General features: G+C 34.2%; 1 protein-coding gene across 4 annotated transcripts in view; it reads left to right on the top strand.

The window, feature by feature from the left end:
• PHF14 (PHD finger protein 14) overlaps positions 1 to 21834 on the top strand; it is a 164479-nt gene that overhangs the window by 128956 nt on the left and 13689 nt on the right. For 3 of the 4 annotated variants that reach the window (XM_036328035.1, XM_036328034.1, XM_036328036.1), the window contains one exon: positions 19269 to 19470. The exons of the other annotated variant lie outside the window; for it this stretch is intronic. In XM_036328035.1, coding sequence (XP_036183928.1) covers positions 19269 to 19343 — 75 coding nt within the window. In that variant the 3' untranslated portion in view covers positions 19344 to 19470. Of the gene's footprint in view, positions 1 to 19268; positions 19471 to 21834 lie in introns of those variants that run through there. 4 annotated transcript variants of the gene reach the window in all.

Here is a 21834-nt window from a genome sequence, read left to right as displayed (position 1 = left end):
AATCTTATTAAAAATTTTATGTTCTCCTTTTTAAGTGAATTTGGAGCCCATGTAACAAGTGATTCTGGAACCCAAGTAATCTGCCCAAACACGAACATGTGGTTGTTATATATTTCTTGTTTTTATAGCTTGAAGAAGGTATTGTTTTTTGGGACAAATATTTTACTTTTTTCCTTGTATTCCTTTTTTGTTAATCTAATAAAAGCAAAGGCTATGGAAATATTCTTACTAGAAAAATCTCAGGGAGCAGAGATATCTGCAAAAAGTATGTGTTGTTTTTCATATTAATATTTATATACATAAGCAAAATTTTGTTTTATAGCCAATAATTTTTAGATATGTTCTTTCAGTCCTACTGGAATTGATAATAGGAAGCAGTTAATTTTGAGTAATTTAAAGCAAAATTTGTTCTTAGAATAGGACTGATTTATTTATAAATTTATAGACTTATTAATAAGAGATATATTTTTTAAAATATTTAAATAATTTGTATTTTTCACTCTAGCCGGTTAGGCTCAGAGGATAGAGCATCAGCCTGCAGACCAAAGGGTCCTGGGTTCGATTCCACTCAAGGCCATGCACCTTGGTTACAGGCTCCTCCCTGGCCCAGGCCCTAGTTAGGGCTCAAGCAGGAGGCAACCAATGAGTTTCTCTCACATCAGTGTTTCTCTCTGTCTTTCCTTCTCTCTTCCATTCTCTCTAAAAATCAATAGAAAAATGTCTTCGAATGAGGATTAACAAAAACAAACAAACAAAAAATAAATAAAGGTGATTAAATATTTAAAAGTAAATAAATAATTTATATTTTTTATTTTAAATTAAACATTTATCTATATTAAACATTTTAGAGCCACTATTTATTTCAATGTATACTCACTTGTTTCTTCTGATATTTGGAGAGTATTTAATACATGACTCAGTGTCATGCACATTACATAGGAACATTAATTTTACAAACTGCTCTCAATTTGAATAACTTTACATATTGACCTAGAAAAATAGCTTAATCAAGTTTGCCTAATTAGTTAACTAATTGTCACACTCTGATGAACTTCATATTGAGAGGAAATTAAAGACAAATAGAAATTATCAGTCTTTGGTTAGAAATCAAATTGAAAGGATTTTTAAAACTTGTTTTATATTTAAATGAAGAATATCTATTTTTACACTAACCTTATAGGCAATTTAAAAAGTTAAGACAAATATCTGGTGTGTGCCAAGCATTTAGCTTTGTTTCTGAAAGAAAGAAAGAAATTACAAAAATGAAATGTATATAGGTAATTTTGGTACCTTCCAAAGGTATAGTAGGTATACAAAAAGCATAGTAAATATTTCTAAAATTAATGAGAGTTGAGTAAAATATTCCACAGGATATACTTAATGTACTATTGCTAATAATGTACTAATACATCTTTTTGATTAGCAAGTACGCATTATAATAGCAGGTTAGTGGAGATAACCTGGCATATCGTGCCATTTATTTGGAGCAGTAACTTTCAAAGATCTCTGACTGGGACTCACAATTCCCTACACACTCCTACATACCATCCTACACACATCCTTATAAATGCCCCTGTTCACATTCTTATACATGACTCCATACATACCTCATTATAGCAACCTTCTCATATGTAAAGAAACTAGAAGTCTGAGCTAAGACGCTCAAATGATAGGATTGAAAGAGGCTCATATAATATAAAATTGAAATTTCTATACTTTGTGTTAAAATGAAGGGCTTCCTGCCAGTCGAATGGCAGTAGGTTGCATATTTTGGCATTATCTTAAATTATTCCCAACTGCTTGCTGCTACTGAGAAGTGTTTAGTTCCTGGGAAATATCTTTTGATACATTGGCAGTCTTGTCACATAAATGTCAAGAAGCCAATATTGTTTCCTGTTATACTTATTATCTGTAAGGTAACCTCTTCTTTTATATGTCTATTTATATACAATTGAAATTAACTGAAATATACCTGAAATATATATGAGGTTTATAGTCAGACAGATCTGGGTTTGAATACCTACTCCTGCACTTAGCAGCCGTGCCACCCTGGGCAAATTCCTTAACCCTTCTGAGTTTCCGTTTCCTCATTAGGAAAGATAATTCTATATAGGCATGTTCTGGAGATCAGAGCACAGCATATGCAGAAACCCACTAAATGTTCCATGAATGGCAACACATACCGTGATTATTATTATTATAGTTATTAGTAATGCTGTTAATATCACATTTATTCTGACTTATGAGCAAAGTCAAGCAATTTCATTGAATGTATGTTTGATGTTTCATAATCCAAAGAATAAGAAATGCCTAGAGTTTGGTGATGGTCTGAGCAAAGGGGAGTGTAGGTTGGGTGGAAGTGGGCAAAGGGAGGGAAGGTAGGGACATATGTTAAAAAGAAAAAAAAAATGCCTAAAACTTTATAGTATCTCTTTATATCATTGTTACCAGCAAAAAAGATTGCTTGAGAACAATTGTTTCATGTATAAATTTGATTACAGATACCTTTCCCCTCACTTTTAGCCTATTGTTTCTGGATTAATATGAAATTAAAGCATACTACTATTTCACAATTTTTTCAATGGAAGATTACATGAATACTGTATTTTCTAAGCATCTTTCAAATCATGCCCTTGGTGTTGTTAATTATTGCTAATAACAGAAGTCAATAGATAGGCATTATGAAAACAAGTAATGTCTCCCTTAAAAACTCAGTTTATTAGAATTATAAAGTTAACACACGGAGAGAATTTTTTCTCCCAAGGTTATTTGAGGAAAATACCAGTTTCACCTTAAATTTTATTCATAACTAGAGGCCCGGTGCATGAAATTGGTGCACGGGTAGGGTCCCTAGGCCTGGACAGTGATCAGGGCTGATCTGTGGGGCGACCGGCGGGATGATTGGGGATCCCCCACTGGCACCCACCTTAGCTGGCCTGGCACCCCTGCTCACCAGCCCCATACATCCCCTCCCCACCTCCCCCCACCGCCGCGCCAGTCGCCTCCCTCTGCGGCACCCGCCTTGGCTAGCCTGGGGTCTGCAGCCTGGGGGCAGCTCCTGGGTTAAGCGTCTGCCCCCTGGTGGTCAGTGAACATCATAGCAACTGGTCATTCTGCCGTTTGGTCGATTTGCATCTTAGGCTTTTATTATATAGGATAGTGTACTTATTCATTTAGAGTAGTTGGAATCAAAATTTAAATAATATAGAAGTGACTTTATAAATCAACTCAAGGTTATCTCTGTGGTTAAGAAACCTGGTGATTGTGGGAAGGAAGGGGATGAGTGGAGGTAGAAGAGGGTTTAGGGAGGAGAAATGGTGATGGAAATAATAAAATAAAGTAAAATACCAAAAATAAATAAATAAATTTTTAGAAAGTGAAAGAAACCTAGAATTTTAGGAGATTTGTGAAGAAATTGTCGAAGACCCATAATAAGTACCAGGGCCCAGATAAGGATTTGAATTTCTGTCTACAAGCCCATTGGTCTTTCCCCAATGTAGTATTGATCTCCAGTTCTCATCTAAGTACATCTGTAGTTAAATCCCTTTTAACCTCAGATTCCCCTTATGTTGTATAATCTCAGTGATTATCTAAGTGGGCTTATTTGACATATGTAGATAAATACTTATTTTGATATAAAATAAGTTATTTTAAAATTTTCTTTGCATTGCATTATATACAGACAGTCCTTGGGTTATGTTGGACACGACGTACGTCGTTGTTTCATGGCTATGTTGCCATCTCCCATCCTATATAATAAAGAGTTAATATGCTAATTAGACCAAACAGCCAAATGACCTTCTGGACATCCTTCTGGACGACCTTCTGGATGAAGCCGGGGCTGTGAGGGGCTGTGAGGGCTGGCAGGGGCTGCGAAGGGCTGCGAATTTCATGCACCGGGCCTCTAGTTTATTTATAAAAAAAAAAGTTCCATCATTTTGACATATGTACATATGTGCTTTATGTTTTTTATTATTTTTTTGCCACAAGTAAAGGTCAGGAATTGTTATCTTTCTTTTAAATCTTTTTATTGTTTCACTTCATTACTGCTGTGTTTGTGCTCCATGTGAGTGACGTAGGTGCTTATGTAGGTGGGTTCCAACTTACGGCGAAAATCACATTACGTTGCACCATAGGAACGGATCTCCCACGTAACCTGAGGACTTACTGCAATAGTCTCAGTTTCATCAAGAGCATAATTTTTTCTATATATTTCCCATAAAGAGATTTAATCTATATACAGATTTGTTTTTTGATATTACCAACTTCATTTTGCATCAGTGGTGTATGTGGATCTCCTGCATGTTTGTGCTTGATATTTTTTAAATTCCTTGTTGTTTAAAGTATTACATGTCTCCTTTTCCCCCATTGACCTCTCCCCAGCCGTTCCCACCCCCTAGCACAGTGATGGCGAACCTATGACACGCGAACTCATTTTTTTTGGTTGATTTTTCTTTGTTAAATGGCATTCAAATATATAAAATAAATATCAAAAATATAAGTCTTTGTTTTACTATGGTTGCAAATATCAAAAAATTTCTACATGTGACATGGCACCAGAGTTAAGTTAGGGTTTTTCAAAATGCTGACAGCTGAGCTCAAAGGGTTCACCATCACTGCCCTAGCACAAGCCCTCACCCCGCTACTGTCTATGTCCATGGGTTATGCTTATATGCATGCATACAAGTCCTTTGGTTGATCTCCACTCCCCCTCCCCTGTGTCTTGATTTTTTTAAACCTAGTTTCAAATAGTTTGTTTCTAGTACCTGTAAGTTATGCTTATATCATGTTAGTAGTGATATTTCTGTTTCTACTTGATACTTGCTTTTCCTTATCATGCAGTCTCCTGTAAAAATACTTCATGAAAAAAAAGAATACTAGCATATTTTCCTAAATTTGGGAATTATTTGCCTACAAAATTTTAGGTAGCCAACTTTTGAATATTTAATATCAGAAATAGCAAAATAAAATGAATAATTTGCTTAAACAGATTTACTGATTATTAGTTGTACATTAGAATTTCTTAGACAAGTTTTTAAAACAAATAGTTTTGAGTTTTCTCAAAAGTGTACTGTAGACAACAATGTTAAATTTATTATCAGTGCGAATTAATGAATCCCAAACACATAAAATTACGGCTTTTAAATTTTCTTAGTAATCTAGGGAATCCTCAGATTTAAATACTTGATGCCCTTTTGTGTTTTTATAGTTGTACTCATGGCAATTATTCATTACTACATACTGGATCATTTTTATCTACATCTTGTGTCTGTTTTGTTTATATAGAATAAATATTTGTGGTTTCTCATTTTTCTGAGAAAGATTCAGATAAAATAGGTTTGAAATACTATCTATAATTCATGGCCTGAAAAGAAAGGCTTTATCCTGGTATTGTATGGAAGAGAAAACTACCTAAATCATTTCAGCAGCAAGCTTATAACCAGGATAACATCAGCATTTTCCTTCTTAAAGGAAAAGATACGTGTTTTCCATATATTAAAGTAAGGGAGCATTATTTTATTAAAAATAGTATGATAAGTTTAACCTATCAGGATCTTAAACTAGGCTTAGAGAAGATTATGTTATTTTTGATAGGGAAACATAATGGTAAAATTTTTTTTATTTACATCTTCACTGTATATGCAAGACCATAAATAAAACTCTTAAAATATAAAAAAAATACTTGTTAATAGATCATAGTTTTCTCACTATATATGCAAAATCATAAGAAAACTTCTAAAATATAAAAAATACTTGTTAATAGATTATAGTTTTCTACTTTAATTCTCAAAAAAATTATCCCATATATAGTGATAACCTAATGACATAATGGCTAATTGATAAAAGTTGTCAATTTGAAAAAAATCTAGATTTTAATTTTCTTCTCACACATAAAATGTGGCCTGTGCCTTAGTATTGCTTGTTGTTTTGTTTTTTTACAAAGTTTAATATTTGCATAAAATAGAAACAAGCAAGCAATACATTTGATCCGTGTTACTTAAAACTTAGGGATAAGAAGGGTTTTTTTTAGTTATGTTAGAAATGTTTGACATGCTTCAGGAATCCAGATTTTCATTTCTTGACTTTGACTAGATACTGCCTTTTCCCACAATGAAAAATAAAACTTTATGGAACTATGGTCTATATTACTAAAACATGCTTTAAACAATTTTTGAAGATTATATGCGATAGTAATTTATAAATAAGGTATATAAACTTCATTTAGCAGAAAATTTTTAATAAATAACCATGCAGTATAAATTTATTTTAATTATTACTTTTTTCATGTTGCTACTTATTCATGGTATATTCAGTAAGGAATTAAATAGGTTAATTTAAGAGCTGCATTTAAAAATCTATTAATTACTTTGTTTTCCTTATGCAAGTAATACATGTTCTTTATAGATCATTTGGAAAAGTAGAAAAATAGATAAAGAAAACAAAAGTCATAACCTCCCTCCAAGAGATTACCATGGTTAGCTTTCCTTCCTGCCTTCATTTAACAAGCATTTACTGAGCATCTTATAAGGGTAAGGCCCAATCACAGTTGTTGGGTATATGAGGTGTTCATGGCAGGATATAACCGCTGCCCTCTTGATGCTTATAGTCTAACGGTTCTAACCCCTGTCCTTTTGATGCTTATAGTCTATCAGAGAATATAGACACATGAGATAAAAGCTATGGAAGAAGAACCCAAGGTACTGTTTAAAACCAGAAGCAGGGAGCTAACCTGGTTTGATGCGTCCCAGCAAATATTCTTGATATTTTGTGAATGTGTTAAGAGTCTTCCCTAGATTACTGTACTATTATAGATAGACTAGAGGCCTTGTGCACGAAATTGGTGCATGGCGAGGGTGGTTCCTCAGCCTGGCCTGGTCCCTCAGCCTGGCCTGCACCCTCTCACAATCCAGGACTGCTGGCTCCTAACTGCTTGCCTGCCTGCCTGCCTGCCTAAACACCCCTAACCACTCTGCCTACCTGCCTGATTGCCCCTAAACGCCTCTGCCTGCCTGCTTGATCGCCTCTAACTGCTCACCTGCCTGCCTGATCACCCCTAACTGCCTTTGCCTGCCTGTCTAATCACCCCTAACCACCTCTGCCTGCCTGCCTGATCACATCTAATCGCCTCTGCCTTGGCCTCTGCACCCGGGACCCAGGCTTCCCTCCTCTGGCCAGCTGCAGGCAACCAGACCCAGGCTTCCCTCCCTCTGGCCAGTCACAGGCACCCGGGATGCGGGCCAGCCTCACCTGGGCCAGCCGCAGGCACCCGGGACCCTGGGCAGTGCCGCCTGGGCCCTGGCTTTGTCAGGAAGGACGTCCGGAATGACGTCCAGAAGATGCCCGGTCTAATTAGCATTTTACCCTTTTATTAGTATAGATCAGCGGTTCTCAACCTGTGGGTTGTGACCCCTTTGGGCGTCAAACAACCCTTTCACAGGGGTCGCCTAAGACCATCAGAAAACATATATAATTACATATTGTTTTTGTGATTAATCACTATGCTTTAATTATGTTCAATTTTTAACAATGAAAATACATCCTGCATATAAGATATTTACATTACAATTCATAACAGTAGCAAAATTAGAGTTATGAAGTAGCAACGAAAATAATTTTATGGTTGGGGGTCACCACAACATGCGGAACTGTATTAAAGCGTCACGGCATTAGGGAGGTTGAGAACCATTGGTATAGATGTTCTCACTTGCTCTCTCTTTCCCTTTCTTATATTTTTTAAATTCCATTGGCTATTTCAGTGAGAATATAGAAGGAAAAACAATTATTGTGTGCATGTAGCCTCCATATCTGAAAAATTCACATTATTTTAAAAACCACTATGGTATCATTATCATTGCTATAAACCTAAGTAGACTGAAAATGAGCAAATCTCCAAAATGTCTATTAGGCAATTAGTTCTCTATAGGCAGGAAAGAATTTAGCATTACCAAGTTATTTTTATTATAATATAAAGTTGCCGATTCACTTGTTATATTTTATGGAAGTACTTTATTTTACCTGGTTTTAACACTATTCTTGTTCTAAAGCAGTTATCATAGTTTCATAGCAATTTTGTTACAATTTTATATTAATATACTTAATTTAATCAAACTATTTAAAGACCTATTTTTCTAATAAGAAATCACGTGCCTTGTTTTTATCATTGTGACCTATGCTAATGAATATGAAAAGTAGCGTGTATTGTAGATATATGTAATAGTACCATAATCCTATTTCATTAAAACAGTAAATTAACAATGTCATAGGATACTACGCCTTGAGTTTGAACTCTCAACATTCCGAAGAGCCCTCAAGAGTCCTTCATGGACCTTATGAATCTTCTTAAAATAGAGGCTATTTTTTTTCCTTTCTGGGAAAGTAAGCTTTTATGTTAGTAGCTGCCAAAGAATTGAGGAAGCCATGACCTTGATGATAAATCCTCCTCACATGAGCTTATTTGAAGAGCAGTCATCCCAGGGTAATGGCAATATTTTATGTTGCTCAGAAAGTGATTTTTGTAACATTTTCCCAATATTTCCTTTTGTCCTTAACTATTTCTGTATCCTCACGAGATTTAGGAAATATAATGCAACAAATCCTGAATATTGTCAGGCTGCTTGAAAAATGAAAAGCAGTATGTGTGTTCATCAAAATTTTCATAAGTAGCCAGAACCGGTTTGGCTCAGTGGATAGAGCGTCGGCCTGCGGACTGAAAGGTCCCAGGTTCGATTCCGGTCAAGGGCATGTACCTGGGTTGCGGGCACATCCCCAGTAGGAGATGTGCAGGAGGCAGCTGATCGATGTTTCTCTCTCATCGATGTTTCTAACTATCTCTCTCCCTTCTTCTCTGTAAAAAATCAATAAAATATATTTTAAAAAAAATTTTCATAAGTAATCTTTGGGGAGCAGCATTTTTGGATTTGAAACTGCTTCTGGGACATGGGCTCCTCTAGGCAACAAAATATTTTATTCACCTTTATTATTTCTAATACTTTGCCCAGTGTCTGACACACAGTCATTGTTCAATAAACTTTTGTTGAAGGAACATAGGAAGGATTCTAGCAATAGAGTTTACTTAAAAAGGTAAGATCTTTAAAAGATTAAATTTAGTTAAGATCTTTAAAAGATTAAATGTTAGTCAAGGGACAAATGTATTTTAGACTCTTCTAAAATGAGATTATTTGATCAGTTCTACAAGATAGACTTAGGACCTTTTTGTGTAACTAAGTCATTAATGTGTTCAATATCTATTGGACAAACGTTGAATTGTTTTGGAAAGGTATATGAAGCTTTAAAATGTATTGATCATGAGCAATTCTAATTGTCCACATGTTATACTGGAAATGGAGTCCAGCAGAAGAATGCATAAATGGCTTATATAGCTCTCTGAATATGTTTTCTTCATGTAGAATATTTTTAAATGACACTATATGAAATATTTTCTAATGTCCTATAGCCAAGATTATGGAATACTGAGAAATATTTCATATTTATAGAATAATAAGTTCATAGAAAATATTGGTTAAATGAATGCATTATCAGGGGAGCTTTGTAAGTCATTTGGGACTTGCAAAGTAAAGTGGCCAACTCTTTTGAATAATTTAAGAATATATCAATGCATGGTTTCATGATAACAGTTTAAAAGAAACAGTTTCATATATTTAATCATCTTTTTTTAAAACAAAATACTCTCTAAAAGAAAATATATAAATTTAAGATGTGGAAATATGGCTATTTTGACACTGATTATGAAATATTATTAGAGAATAATAGTGTGGTATTTTCTAAAATACTATTTTTAATTTTTTTGAAGCAAAGTCAACTTTTTTCATGCATGAAAAACTAATGTGCCATAGGAGATATGTGACTTAGACATCTAATGAGCAATTTATTTCCAATCAAACTATGAAGATTAATGGGTTCACTCAGGGAAAAATAGCATTCAACTTGAAATAGAGATATTTGAGGCAACTCAATTTGTTCACTTGGGAGTAAAGTTTTAAAAATTCACTTTCCAAACAAGTTTATTTCTGAAAGATACAGTCCTTAATGTTGGTTATCTTAATAAAATCATTATGAAGTATTTGTTTTAAATATTCATAATACTAACCTTCGGGCATGTCGAAGGATATACTATTGTTATTCCATAGACCACTATGTAGAATATTAATCATCAAAACAATAAATTGCCCTGACTGGTTTGGCTCAGTGGATAGAGTGTTGGCCTGTGGACTCCAGGGTCCCAGGTTCGATTCCGGTCACGGGCACCAAAAATAAAAAAAAATAAATAAAAAAACCAATAAATTCTCCTCATGTGTTGTCATGGCTGTTTTCTTCCTGATCACATTTATATGCCTGATGGACTTCACTATACATTTTCTCCATTGCATTGTAATTCTATGCACAGCTGTCTACCACTTTGGGACATGGGCTCCTCTAGGCAACAAAACATTTTATCATCTTTATTGTTTCTAATACCTTCCCAGGGTCTACACAGTCGTTGCTCAATAAACTACTGCTGTAGGAGGAACAAAAGAAGGGTTCTAGCAATAAAATTTACTTAGAGTTAAGATCATCTTTAAAAGATTAAATGTTTAATATTAATCAAGGGACAAATACTTTCCAGACTCTTCTAAAATGAGATTAGTTGATTAATACGATCAAGTCTGTCATTGGGTTACCAAAATATAAAAATTATTTTTTAACTTTTGATTTACTCAGTTTCATTTTGTTTAGATATTTGTACACAATTAAGTCAGTCTTACCAAATCATGTTTCTATGGAGAAATTTCTTGTGTTAAGCAAAAGTACTTCTATTCCTCTAGATAACAGACATTATTTTGAAACCCCTGGTTAAAGGCACTGAAATAAAATGTCAGTATTAATAAGCACATCTGCTCCCCCCCACCACCAAAAAAAGAAATCAAATAAAAAACCTCACTACAATATGAAATAATAGAAACAGATCTTCTATATCTTACTATTTTACCAGTTGAATATTGTTCCAATGGTTCTTATACTGCATGAATCCCAGAAATATGACAATGAATTTCATGTGGGAAACATCACTCAGTATTACTGAATAACTACAATTTTACCAGCAAGCAGTAAATACATATTTATACGATGCAGTCTGTAATGAGTTGTTCATATCAGGGAAGTTCTGAAATCTCATTATCCATAACTCCTGCATACTATCTTGGTGAGAGACTTTATAGTATTTGAAACTATACTATACTTACTTCTAAATCATTTAACAGAGGTTATTTGTTTTCTTGTCTTTTTACATATTTTTGATGAGATAACTTCAGATTTTAAAAGAACTGCATAGAGAGTATGCAGCTTCCTCTTTTGTTAACATATGAGCATAGAACAATTATCAGTCCTAAACCTTAGTATAGCATTAATTAAATGATAGAATTCATTTGGGTTTTACTGATTTTGCCAAACATGTCCTTTTTCTGGTCATTTTGTCATCGTGTCTCCTCCAGTTTCTGACAGTCATGCCTTTCATGATCTTGGCTCTTTTGAAGAGTACTTTGCATTTATCTTGTAGAATATCTCTTAATTTGGATTTGTCATTTTTTCATGATTAGATTGAGGTATGCATTACTGGGAAAGATACCAATTCTAGTGCCATGATTATTGCTTATATTAATGAATAAATAAAATATGGTATACAAAAGGTGTGCTTTTTCATGTTTATGGGACGATTATAAGCTTATAGAATTGGGTTTATGCTCATTAAGAGTCTACCCTAACACACCATCCATCATTCACTTTACTTCCTTTCTTTTATCCTACCTGTTGTGCCAGACTCTCACCTTCCACTCTCACTGATCTTCATTTCCTTCACTGTAACTATACTCTCCCTAAGTGGCTGGGCAAATCCTTACAGTCTTTCTTCTCAGGTCAAAGAGATTCCCTCTTGATCCCAAATCATACTTGGGAAATCCAAAGTCTTATCTTTAATTGCCCCATTTCCATGCCACCAAAGCCACCACAAAGAAATAAAACACAATAGGAGGAACTAAAGACATCAAAAAACAAACCTATTCTACTAGATCTGGTCCAGAATCACAAATGGGAGAGATAAGTAATTGGCCAACAAATGAAATAGAATTATTCATGTATTCTTATACATGAAATTGGAAATTCATTATCACCCTTTATCTATCTTACTTGCTATTAAAATAAAGGATATGATTTTGTAACATTAACTAAAGGGAGCTTTTTAGATTAGCTGTCTTTTGTTTGAATCATCAAGTAGAGAAAAAAAGATAGAAATGTATGAAATAGCTCCATTCTGTTTAATGACATATGCACTTGAACTAGGTTTACTAAGAACCTCCATAGTTACTTTAATTTTACAATATAGCCCTAGACTTCCTAATTAAATATGCATCTCCTGTCATAAGAAAAAAAAAACCCTCTTATGCTTTTTTACAGTAAATTTAATTAAGCATTTCTTGTAAGTTCATTTCAGTATCTATCATGGCCCACTAAAGTTGGAATTCAGTTGTAAATGGTGGATTAATTGCCTTTTGTATTAAATGAAATAAGAATCTCAAATATGCAAAGTCAGGAAATTTAATTGTGTTCTTCAATTGCTTATTCAATGCATTGGAAAACTGAATGCAGAAGTATGGAAAAAAAGGCCAAAGGTTGTTAAATGTAGCACATCACACGCATTTTGCACTTTACTTAATGATCCGAGTATTTATTACTATGAAGTAAATGTACTATTTAAAGAATTATGGTGGAATTGTAAAACGTTAAAACTCTAATTAATTTTAGTCTGAAGCACGGAGCGTGCTCATTTTGCCTAAAACATTTTCATTATCGTATTTTCCCAGTTATTAAGATAAATTTTTCCTCACTGTGCAGCACTAGCATATTTTCTCTATTAAAAGCACAATCTTAAATACTGTTGTGAATTATATCTAGTATGTGTTTTAAATGAACAAAAGAAAGTTAACCACAGGTTGGAACAATAACTACAGATTAAGTGTGTCTACATATTTTTCACCAAAATATTCATATACTAACAATTTTAAAAGGTTTATTATTAACGCATACAGATAATTATGACTTCATTTGAATCCAACTACAGTAACTCTTCTTTAATTCATCAATGGAATATTTAAAATCTAAAGAAAAATACAAGAAAATAGGAATACTTGTGGTGTTTAGCTGCATCTTCTCACTTCATTTTACTGTTGTATCCCTGTGTGGTTTTGTCTGCTGTGAATAACAAATTCAGTAAAATAAAAAAAAGCTGACATCATTCTCTTTGAAAACATAGACCCCCATTAGGTTTACTTATTTCTGAAAATAGTTCAAATGGACAAATTATAAAGGGATTTATTAAAAGAAAGCTTATGTTTTCTGATTGAGAAAGTAATCCATGCTCAGAATAGAAAAATAAATACATGAAAGGCAGACAAGAAAATAAAAATTAATAACATAACCTCTATGAACATTTAAAGTACTCAAGGAAGGAATTTTAAGTAGAAACATGGAACACAAAATATTTATTTTAGTTGTATTATTTCAATGTAGGGGCTACAGATGCTTCGGGTGTTTTCTACATAAAATCTTTGAGCATATTTTGTATTTACTTTGAATTTAGAAAACTTTGATTAAGTAGCCATTTATTTTGAAATAGTTTTAGACCTACAGAAAAGTTGCCAAAATAATACAAATAATTCTCATTTGTCCTTCATCCAACCAAAAGGTTAATGTTCATATGGATCACTGGTTTACCTTCATCACTCGGGTAAAGTTGTGTTTGACAGGTTTCTTCACTCTAAATGTACTTAAAGCCATCTTTAAAGATATGAAGAAACAATGGGGAAAGTTATCCCTTTGTATAATTCTACTCTTAAGAGAAATCATTTAAAACTTGGCCATGTACAGGATATAGTCATCAGCAGTTCTCATGGACTGTAATGCTTTTATTTTTTATTAATCCTCACCCCCTAGGATATTTTTCTATTGTTTTTTTTTTTTTTTTTGATAGAGTGGAAGGGAGGGGGAGAGACACAGAGAGAGAAACATTGCTTGGTTGCCTCCCACACACTCGCACCCTATCCAGGGCCTGGGTTTGAGCCTGCAACCAAGTTGTGTGCTCCTGACCAGAATTGAACCTGGGACTCATCAGTCCTTGGGCTGGGGCTCTATCCACTGAGCCAAACTGGGTAAGGCTGTAATTTGAATCTGAATATTACGTGAGCTGTAGAAATCCCAGCTGCTAAAATAATTGGGATTTGTCTGGAGTTGGTTACCTCCTTAAGAGAAAGGAAAAGCTGGATGGATAGGTTTTATTAATTGGTCTCCATTCTTTTAACTGATATTATGAGAAATAAGTCAAATTTGTAAATAAGGAAAAATAGAGGGCACTTTTCTTGCAAATTGATGGTGCAAATGAAAGCTGAATGACATTTAAACAAAACCTTGAAAATTTTATTCAGTGGTAAGAGGGATTTAGTGTAGATAAACATGGCAGTGTTTTTACTTATTTCTCTGTTAGAATAACTATTTTAGTCTCAGGTCACCGGGAGCATTAGACCAAGCATGTCAAACTCACAGCCCGAGGGCTGCATGCAGCCCACAGGAATATTTTTGTGGCCCAGCTAATATAACGGTATGTAAGAAACGTTTTAATAAAAATTTCATAACTTAATTTTTACAATATCCTGTTACACATAATTATTAATAACGAACTACAACGTTCGCTAATGCCTGATTACTATAATCCTGTTGCATTCATTTCTCTTATGCGCCTTACACGCAGGCGCACCATTTCTCTCCACTAATACCAGCAGCGAATATTTTAGCAGCCAATTGCCACATCATTACTCTTGTACTGACTTGTTTGGTGTGCACAACAGGAAATATTTCGCTTTCAGAGAACAAGAAAAATAGGTTTATTTGCATTACGCTTATTAATTTGCGCAGTTATTCAGTGTCTGGTAAGTTAATGTTCAAGAAAAAATACTAATTTTTATTATTATTTTTTTAATCTTTTTATTTAATTTTATTTTTTTTAATTTTTTTTTTTTATTGCTTAAAGTATTACAAAGGGTATTACATATGTGTCCTTTTTTCCCCCCGCCCTTGACAGTCCCCTAGCCTCCCCTACACCCCAGTGTCTTATGTCCATTGGTTATGCTTATATGCATGCATACAAGTCCTTTGGTTGATCTCTTACCCCCCTCCCTCCTGCCCCCCAACCCTCCCCGGCCTTCCCGCTGCAGTTTGACAATCTGTTTGAGGCAGCTCTGCCTCTGTATCTATTATTGTTCAAAAGTTTATAATGGTCTCTATTATCCATGAATGAGTGAGATCATGTGGTATTTTTCCTTCATTGACTGGCTTATTTCACTTAGCATAATGCTCTCCAGTTCCATCCATGCCGTTGCAAATGGTGAGAGTTCCTTCCTTTTTACAGCAGCATAGTATTCCATCGTGTAGATGTACCAGTTTTCTAATCCATTCATCTACTGATGGGCACTTAGGCTGTTTCCAGATCTTAGCTATGGTGAATTGTGCTGCTATGAACATAGGGGTGCATATATCCTTTCTGATTGGCGTTTCTGGTTTCTTGGGATATATTCCTAGAAGTGGGATCACAGGGTCAAATGGGAGTTCCATTTTCAGTTTTTTGAGGAAACTCCATACTGTTTTCCATAGTGGCTGCACCAGTCTGCATTCCCACCAGCAGTGCACGAGTGTTCCTTTTTCTCCACATCCTCTCCAGCACTTGTCGTTTGTTGATTTGTTGATGATAGCCAGTCTGACAGGTGTAAGATGGTACCTCATTGTTGTTTTAATTTGCATCTCTTGGATGATTAGTGACTTTGAGCATGTTTTCATATGTCTCTTGGCTTTCTGAATGTCCTCTTTTGAAAGGTGTCTATTTAGGTCCTTTGCCCATTTTTTGATTGGATTGTTTATCTTCCTTTTGTTAAGTTGTATGAGTTCCCTATAAATTTTGGAGATTAGGCCCTTATCAGAAAAAATACTAATTTTTATTAAAATGTTCTATTATTTTATGTTAATGATTACTCATTTATTTCAACCCTTTGTATTCAGCATGTCTCTATCGAAATAAACTTACGTTTCTATGAAAATTGAAGCTTTTGTTTTTTTGCGGCCCACATGAACTTAAACCTATTTGGCCGTGTTAGCCTTTGAGTTTGACATGCTTGCGTTAGACCATAATTACATGGTCCATACGTGCCTAGAAATTAGTGTCCTCGCTACAACAATGCCGATAGTGTGAAAAGAGCAAGATGGCTAAGGGATCACATTTAGTCTCTTGACCTTATAATGTTATTGTTATATGAGTGGGTATTTTTGAAATTCCACACATAAGTAGCAGATCTGCAAGGATGTTACAATCAACACTTTTTTTTTTTTTTGGGGGGGGGGAGTATGAATTAACAAGCTTAAACATTACGAGGTAAATCTGTCTCCTTTCCAGCAGCCACAAAGGGTACATTTTCTTGCTGACTGCTTTCAGAACACTTCATGAAACACATGTCAAACCTGTCAGGGCTGTCACCAAGAAAATGATCTGTGTGGCAAGGGTCTTTCCCTGGGAAACACACAGATGTCTTTCCTCAGCAAAGAGTGACATAACCCTGCCATCTATTAGAGAAATGTTCGCCTGCCTTTCATATCCAGTAGTGAAGAAATTCTTTGGTAAAATGGCTTCCTTTTTTGCACTCTCATTCATTATTCAGTCATTTGTCAGTGGTACTTGATTTGCTGCTTGAGCTATTTTAATGTTTTTATTAATCCTGAATTATAATTTTCTTACAAAAAGTGATCTGCAATGTTGGAAACACAAATTAACACTTTAAAAAAAAAGAAAAAGCCAAAGCAACCTCTAAAATCCTTTCTGAAGCTTTACTGTCTCTTAATTCATCTATTACTGTTATTTTGATCATTTTTATGATGCTAATCTATAGCAGTTATGATGAATTATACTCTAGCAGTAAGGGTTAAATGCCTTTTCCACCCCTCCATAATTCTTTTCCCGCCCAGGTCACAGTTACCCTTGTGCAAAGGAAGAAAGAGATTGGATCTTGTTACTTAGACAACTGTTTTAAAAGCATAGAAAGGCAAGATATTTTAAGACATGTCTTCAGCATAAAGGAGAGTGTGCAACAGATTTTGCACCTGTCCTGAACAGAAGGCAATGCTAGAAGAGGCGTGCATTTACAAACCATATTTTCTTACTCAGAGAAATTTAACAATAAAAAGGCTGGCATTATATTAAGAAAGTTAGTTAAATATGAACGTAAAGCATATAGATACTTCCTAGCTCTCAGGGACATTATTAAGCCTTCACATTCCTATTTTGACTTAGAGCATCATTGAAGGTTGCTAGGAAAACTGGATAACCAAGCTTCTTAAACCAGTGAGTCATATTGGTAGGGGAAGTTAGTAGACTCCACATGATAACGGCTCCATTCCTGTACATAATAAAGGATATGAACTAGGTAATAGCTATCTTGGCTGATTTTGCTTCAAGTATTTTTGCTTATTAAGGCTTTTAGTACTGTTCTAAGCTAGCAGTGTGACTACTGGGTAAGAAAGAGTATTACGCTTTTCAAAATTACATATTAGTTTAGGCAGAACTTTCTCTTATTCAGTTTTTACTCCACTGTTTCACATAGCTCAGAAAACATTTATTGGACTCCAATTATATATTAAATGTGCCCTGTTTGATGGTAGGAGTATATGATAAAAAAGATAAAGCCCTGCCTTGAGGAATATATATGCAAACTCAATGCTAATTAACAAAAATTTCTTGCCACTTTTACCTGCTGATTTAATACTTTCTGTCAGTGTCTTGCCTGAAGAAGTCAGTGGAAAGTGTAGAGTAGTATTTACTTTTTATTATGATGTAATTAAAATGTAACCTCTAGAAATTTTTGTCTAAAAGTAGAAACCACTGGTTCATTCATAGGTTTTCATGAGGCAAGGAACATAATATTTACAGTGGCCTTTTATGCTTAGAGAAATATATTAAAATTACATAGCCAAGATGATATTTGAAACACCATCCCTTACATAGCTATAATATTCAGTTTGGTTGATAATATTGATAGTTTCTCTACTTTCCTGGTGTCGACAAAATCTGAATCACTAACGCTGTTGAATTTAGAGATAAAATATATAAAGGAAGCTTTCTTCAACTTAATGTTTACGGGTAAAGTGTAGTTTTTCATGGAAAACAAATATGTATACCATGATCTGCATTTGCTTATATGATCAGTTTACTAAGCAAAGCTCAAAAATGATTTAACTGAATTGAATTTTGTTTTACAAGATACAGGGTGATGCATTTGGTGATACCAATATTATTACTGTTATCTAGAGATACTTAAGAAATTTCTACTGCTTTAATGAACTCAGTCAAGAGTTAGGCAATGCTTTTTACTTCCGTTAAAATGAAAGATCTTACCTGATAAATAAAAAAGTATTAGAAAAGCAAGACTGCTTTGTGCGTGGGTATTGTTGAAGGAACAGGTATGATGAGATGGGTTTCAAATTGTGAGATGAAGTATTTTTCCAGACTCTCATTATTTATACTTTGGAGGTCGCCGTTTAATAATGAACACCAGAAGCACTTTGTTCCTATGGAACCAGACATGATGTCACTTCATTTATTCGCCATGTTCCACAGGCACCCGCTCTGAGTTATGAGGCCACCACCTAGAATCGAAGCTGTAGGCGACTGTAAGCTTTCTCTAGTCTGTCATGTCCATGTTTCCTATTTTAGAGCTGACTGATCTTCAGATAACATATGGTGGTGCAAGTAATTGGAAAATTGGCAGAGCTGTCAAGAAAGTATGCTAGATGACACAAAAATGCCATGCTTGGAGCACACAGTGTCTCTGAAGTTAAATTTATTGTTTTTCATCAAACGGTGAAGTAAAACTACCCGATTCACCCCCTTTAAAAGGACACTTTTTAGTGGCAGGCATGATTTCAAAAGACATTTTTAAGTAGTTGATAAAACAAGTTACTTTTAAAAATACAGAAGTTGTTAGTCAATGTGTAGTATAAAACAGCACCCAATATAAATATTTAAATGTTACATAATTTTTGCATTTTGTTACAGCCTTTTCCCTAGGATTACTGGAATCATAATAGTCAATTCTTCAGAGAAATAAAGTTAAAATGTATTAAGTATAGCCGATAAAAATGCCCTAAAGTTTTTATTTTAATGTTTTCTAAAATTTATTTCACAGGAAGATGAAAATGAAGCTGAAAGAAAAAATATATCTCAGGAGCTCAGCATGGAACAGAAAAATCCAAAGAAATAAAGGATTTTCTGTAGTGTTTTGGAAAGTTTGCAACTTATGTAGTAGTAGATAAAATTTCTAATTGTAAAATGTTAATTGTAAAATCTTAATTTGCAAAATGTTCTGAATAAAGTTGTTGAAAATGAAATAGGAGCTTGCATTTGAAATTTGTATGTTTTTAGAGCAATTTAAACTTTTATATAAAAGTTAGGCCTTTAAAATATATATTTTTAAAAATTCTTAACTGAGATTTGAGAATAGAGACAGAATTTTTCTCTAATCTGTAACCTAAGTGTTAGCACATCTGAATGACCTGAAAGAAAACAGTCTTTTATCCCCTTATTAGTCTCTGCTGTCTTCTTCAAGGACCTTAACAGAATTCCAGTTAATTTATAAAGAGAAACCAGCATAGTTCAAAAGTGAACAAGTGCACGTGAAAACACTTAAAACCAACCAATGCTACAAGATGAAAGACCATTTTCTGATTTCAACATATATTAATTTATATATCGCCTAATATCCTAGGATTGCAGGTAAAAGCGAAAAAGAAATTATTTAACATTTTCTGTGGCAGAAGTAGGGCCATAACTTTTGATTCATAAAATATTTACTAAGGACCTATTATGTACACTTTTTCTGGACATTTCAAGAACAGTTCCCAACTGTTTGGCTTAGGGATTCTGTAAAATTTCTTTGATTCCCATCTTTCTCAGCAACCAGCCATTTTTCTTTCTGGTTCTAATTCCCAAGCTATCATTTGCCAACTACAGTAGGAGCAAAGAATCTACTTGCTATTTGCAGAGCCAAATGTTTTTGATAGATGTCTTTGTTTGATTATTTAAGGCAGACTTTCTTAAAATAAGAGACAGAACTTTGGAAGGCTTATAAGAGAATGTCAGAAATACAACTTCCTCCCTGTGAGAATAGAATCCATGGACTTGCCCTGTGGCCATAGTTTTATCACATGTGTCTGACAAGCTCAATGAAGGTGTGACAGTGGGACATGCTGGCAGCTATGATACAGTGGGATGAAGTGGGAAAACTGCAACTAGGCAAGATAGAAAATTCATTGCTAAGTCCCAAATAATGCGCCATATGTGGATATCAGGAAAACAGCTGTACCCCACAGACTAGACCCCCTCGAAGAATTTAGGAGCAAAGACAGACTAGGAAAAGTCTGGGAAAAGTTGGGTCAAAGTCTGTAGAGGCTTTCACAATTAGTAAATACAAAATAATTTGACTTTCCCCTATTTTTTTCATTTAGTGTCACTTTTGAAAAGAAGCAATATATGATTCATATCATAGTTTACATGTATTATAGTTACTATTTGCAGGCACTATGCTAAATGCTACTTAGTATGCATTATGCCACTAATCATCCCAATGAACATATAATATAGTTACTATTAACCTTCCCATTTTATCAATGATTAATCTGAGGCTTAGATATGGGAAATAAGTTAACCAAGGTTACGTAGCTTGTAATTTAATTGGCAGACCCAAACAGTCTTACCCCAGAATATCACATTTTCTCACTGTGAAATTCTTAATTCCATACCTCCTCAATTCACTATTCTCCCCTTCTTAGCACCTCATTCATTACCTGCTACCCCTCCTTTAGTTCTTTCTTCCCCCCACCTTCTTAGTACACTTAATTCATTTTGAAGACTAGCTTGAGTGAAATAAGTGAAACAATTATAACTACTATTCCACCTGCTCCAGAAAATGAATGCCCTGCTTTACCTTTTTACATTGAGTTATGATGGAACAACAGGTATGAAGGAATCTTATTGCTTTTCTTATTTTTCAATAACTTTATGGCCATATTTTTCAGTATAGTGCTCATTTAATTATTAGTATGCTGTCATCTCAGCTCTTAATTCTTTAATTTCTAAAATAAGTTTTAGGTATGAGAGGCACAGTGACACTCAGCCATCTAGCAGGCATGTTATTTACATTTAAGTGATACCTTTAACCATTCAAAAACCCAGTTCCCTTTCTAATTTTCTTTTCTAAATATATACCCCTTGATTTAGGATAGTGAGTAGGACAGTAGAACCACTGTAAATTTCCTTTAGGAAAAATGCACCATGTGAGTTTCTCAAAGTTTTAGGATCCATACTTTCATGCCATAAGTACATATAAATCTTGCTATAATGCTAAAGTTGCCCACATTATGTGAATGATTAAGCTAGTCACTTAATTTGAATTAAATCATGCATATAATTTATATCATTAATATGCATAATCATTGATTATATTAATGTTAATTAATATATTATTATAATGCATATAATAACTATAGAATATTAGTTATTATTTTAGCTCAGGTTGCCATAACAAAATACCCCAGGCTGGTGGCTTAAATAACAGATATTTCTTTTTTCACAGTCCAAATGCCTCTTTTATAACAAATCTGAATCATGTTAAGGAGTACTAGAGTGAAGTCCCAATGAAAAGGCTATGGCAATATGGATTATATATATTTAGGGTCCTTAGAAAAGTTTATAAT

The sequence above is a fragment of the Myotis myotis genome, unplaced genomic scaffold, assembly GCF_014108235.1.
Source record: "Myotis myotis isolate mMyoMyo1 unplaced genomic scaffold, mMyoMyo1.p scaffold_m19_p_11, whole genome shotgun sequence".
Classification (NCBI taxonomy): Eukaryota; Metazoa; Chordata; class Mammalia; order Chiroptera; family Vespertilionidae; genus Myotis; species Myotis myotis.
This window is presented reverse-complemented; position numbering and strand designations above follow the sequence as displayed.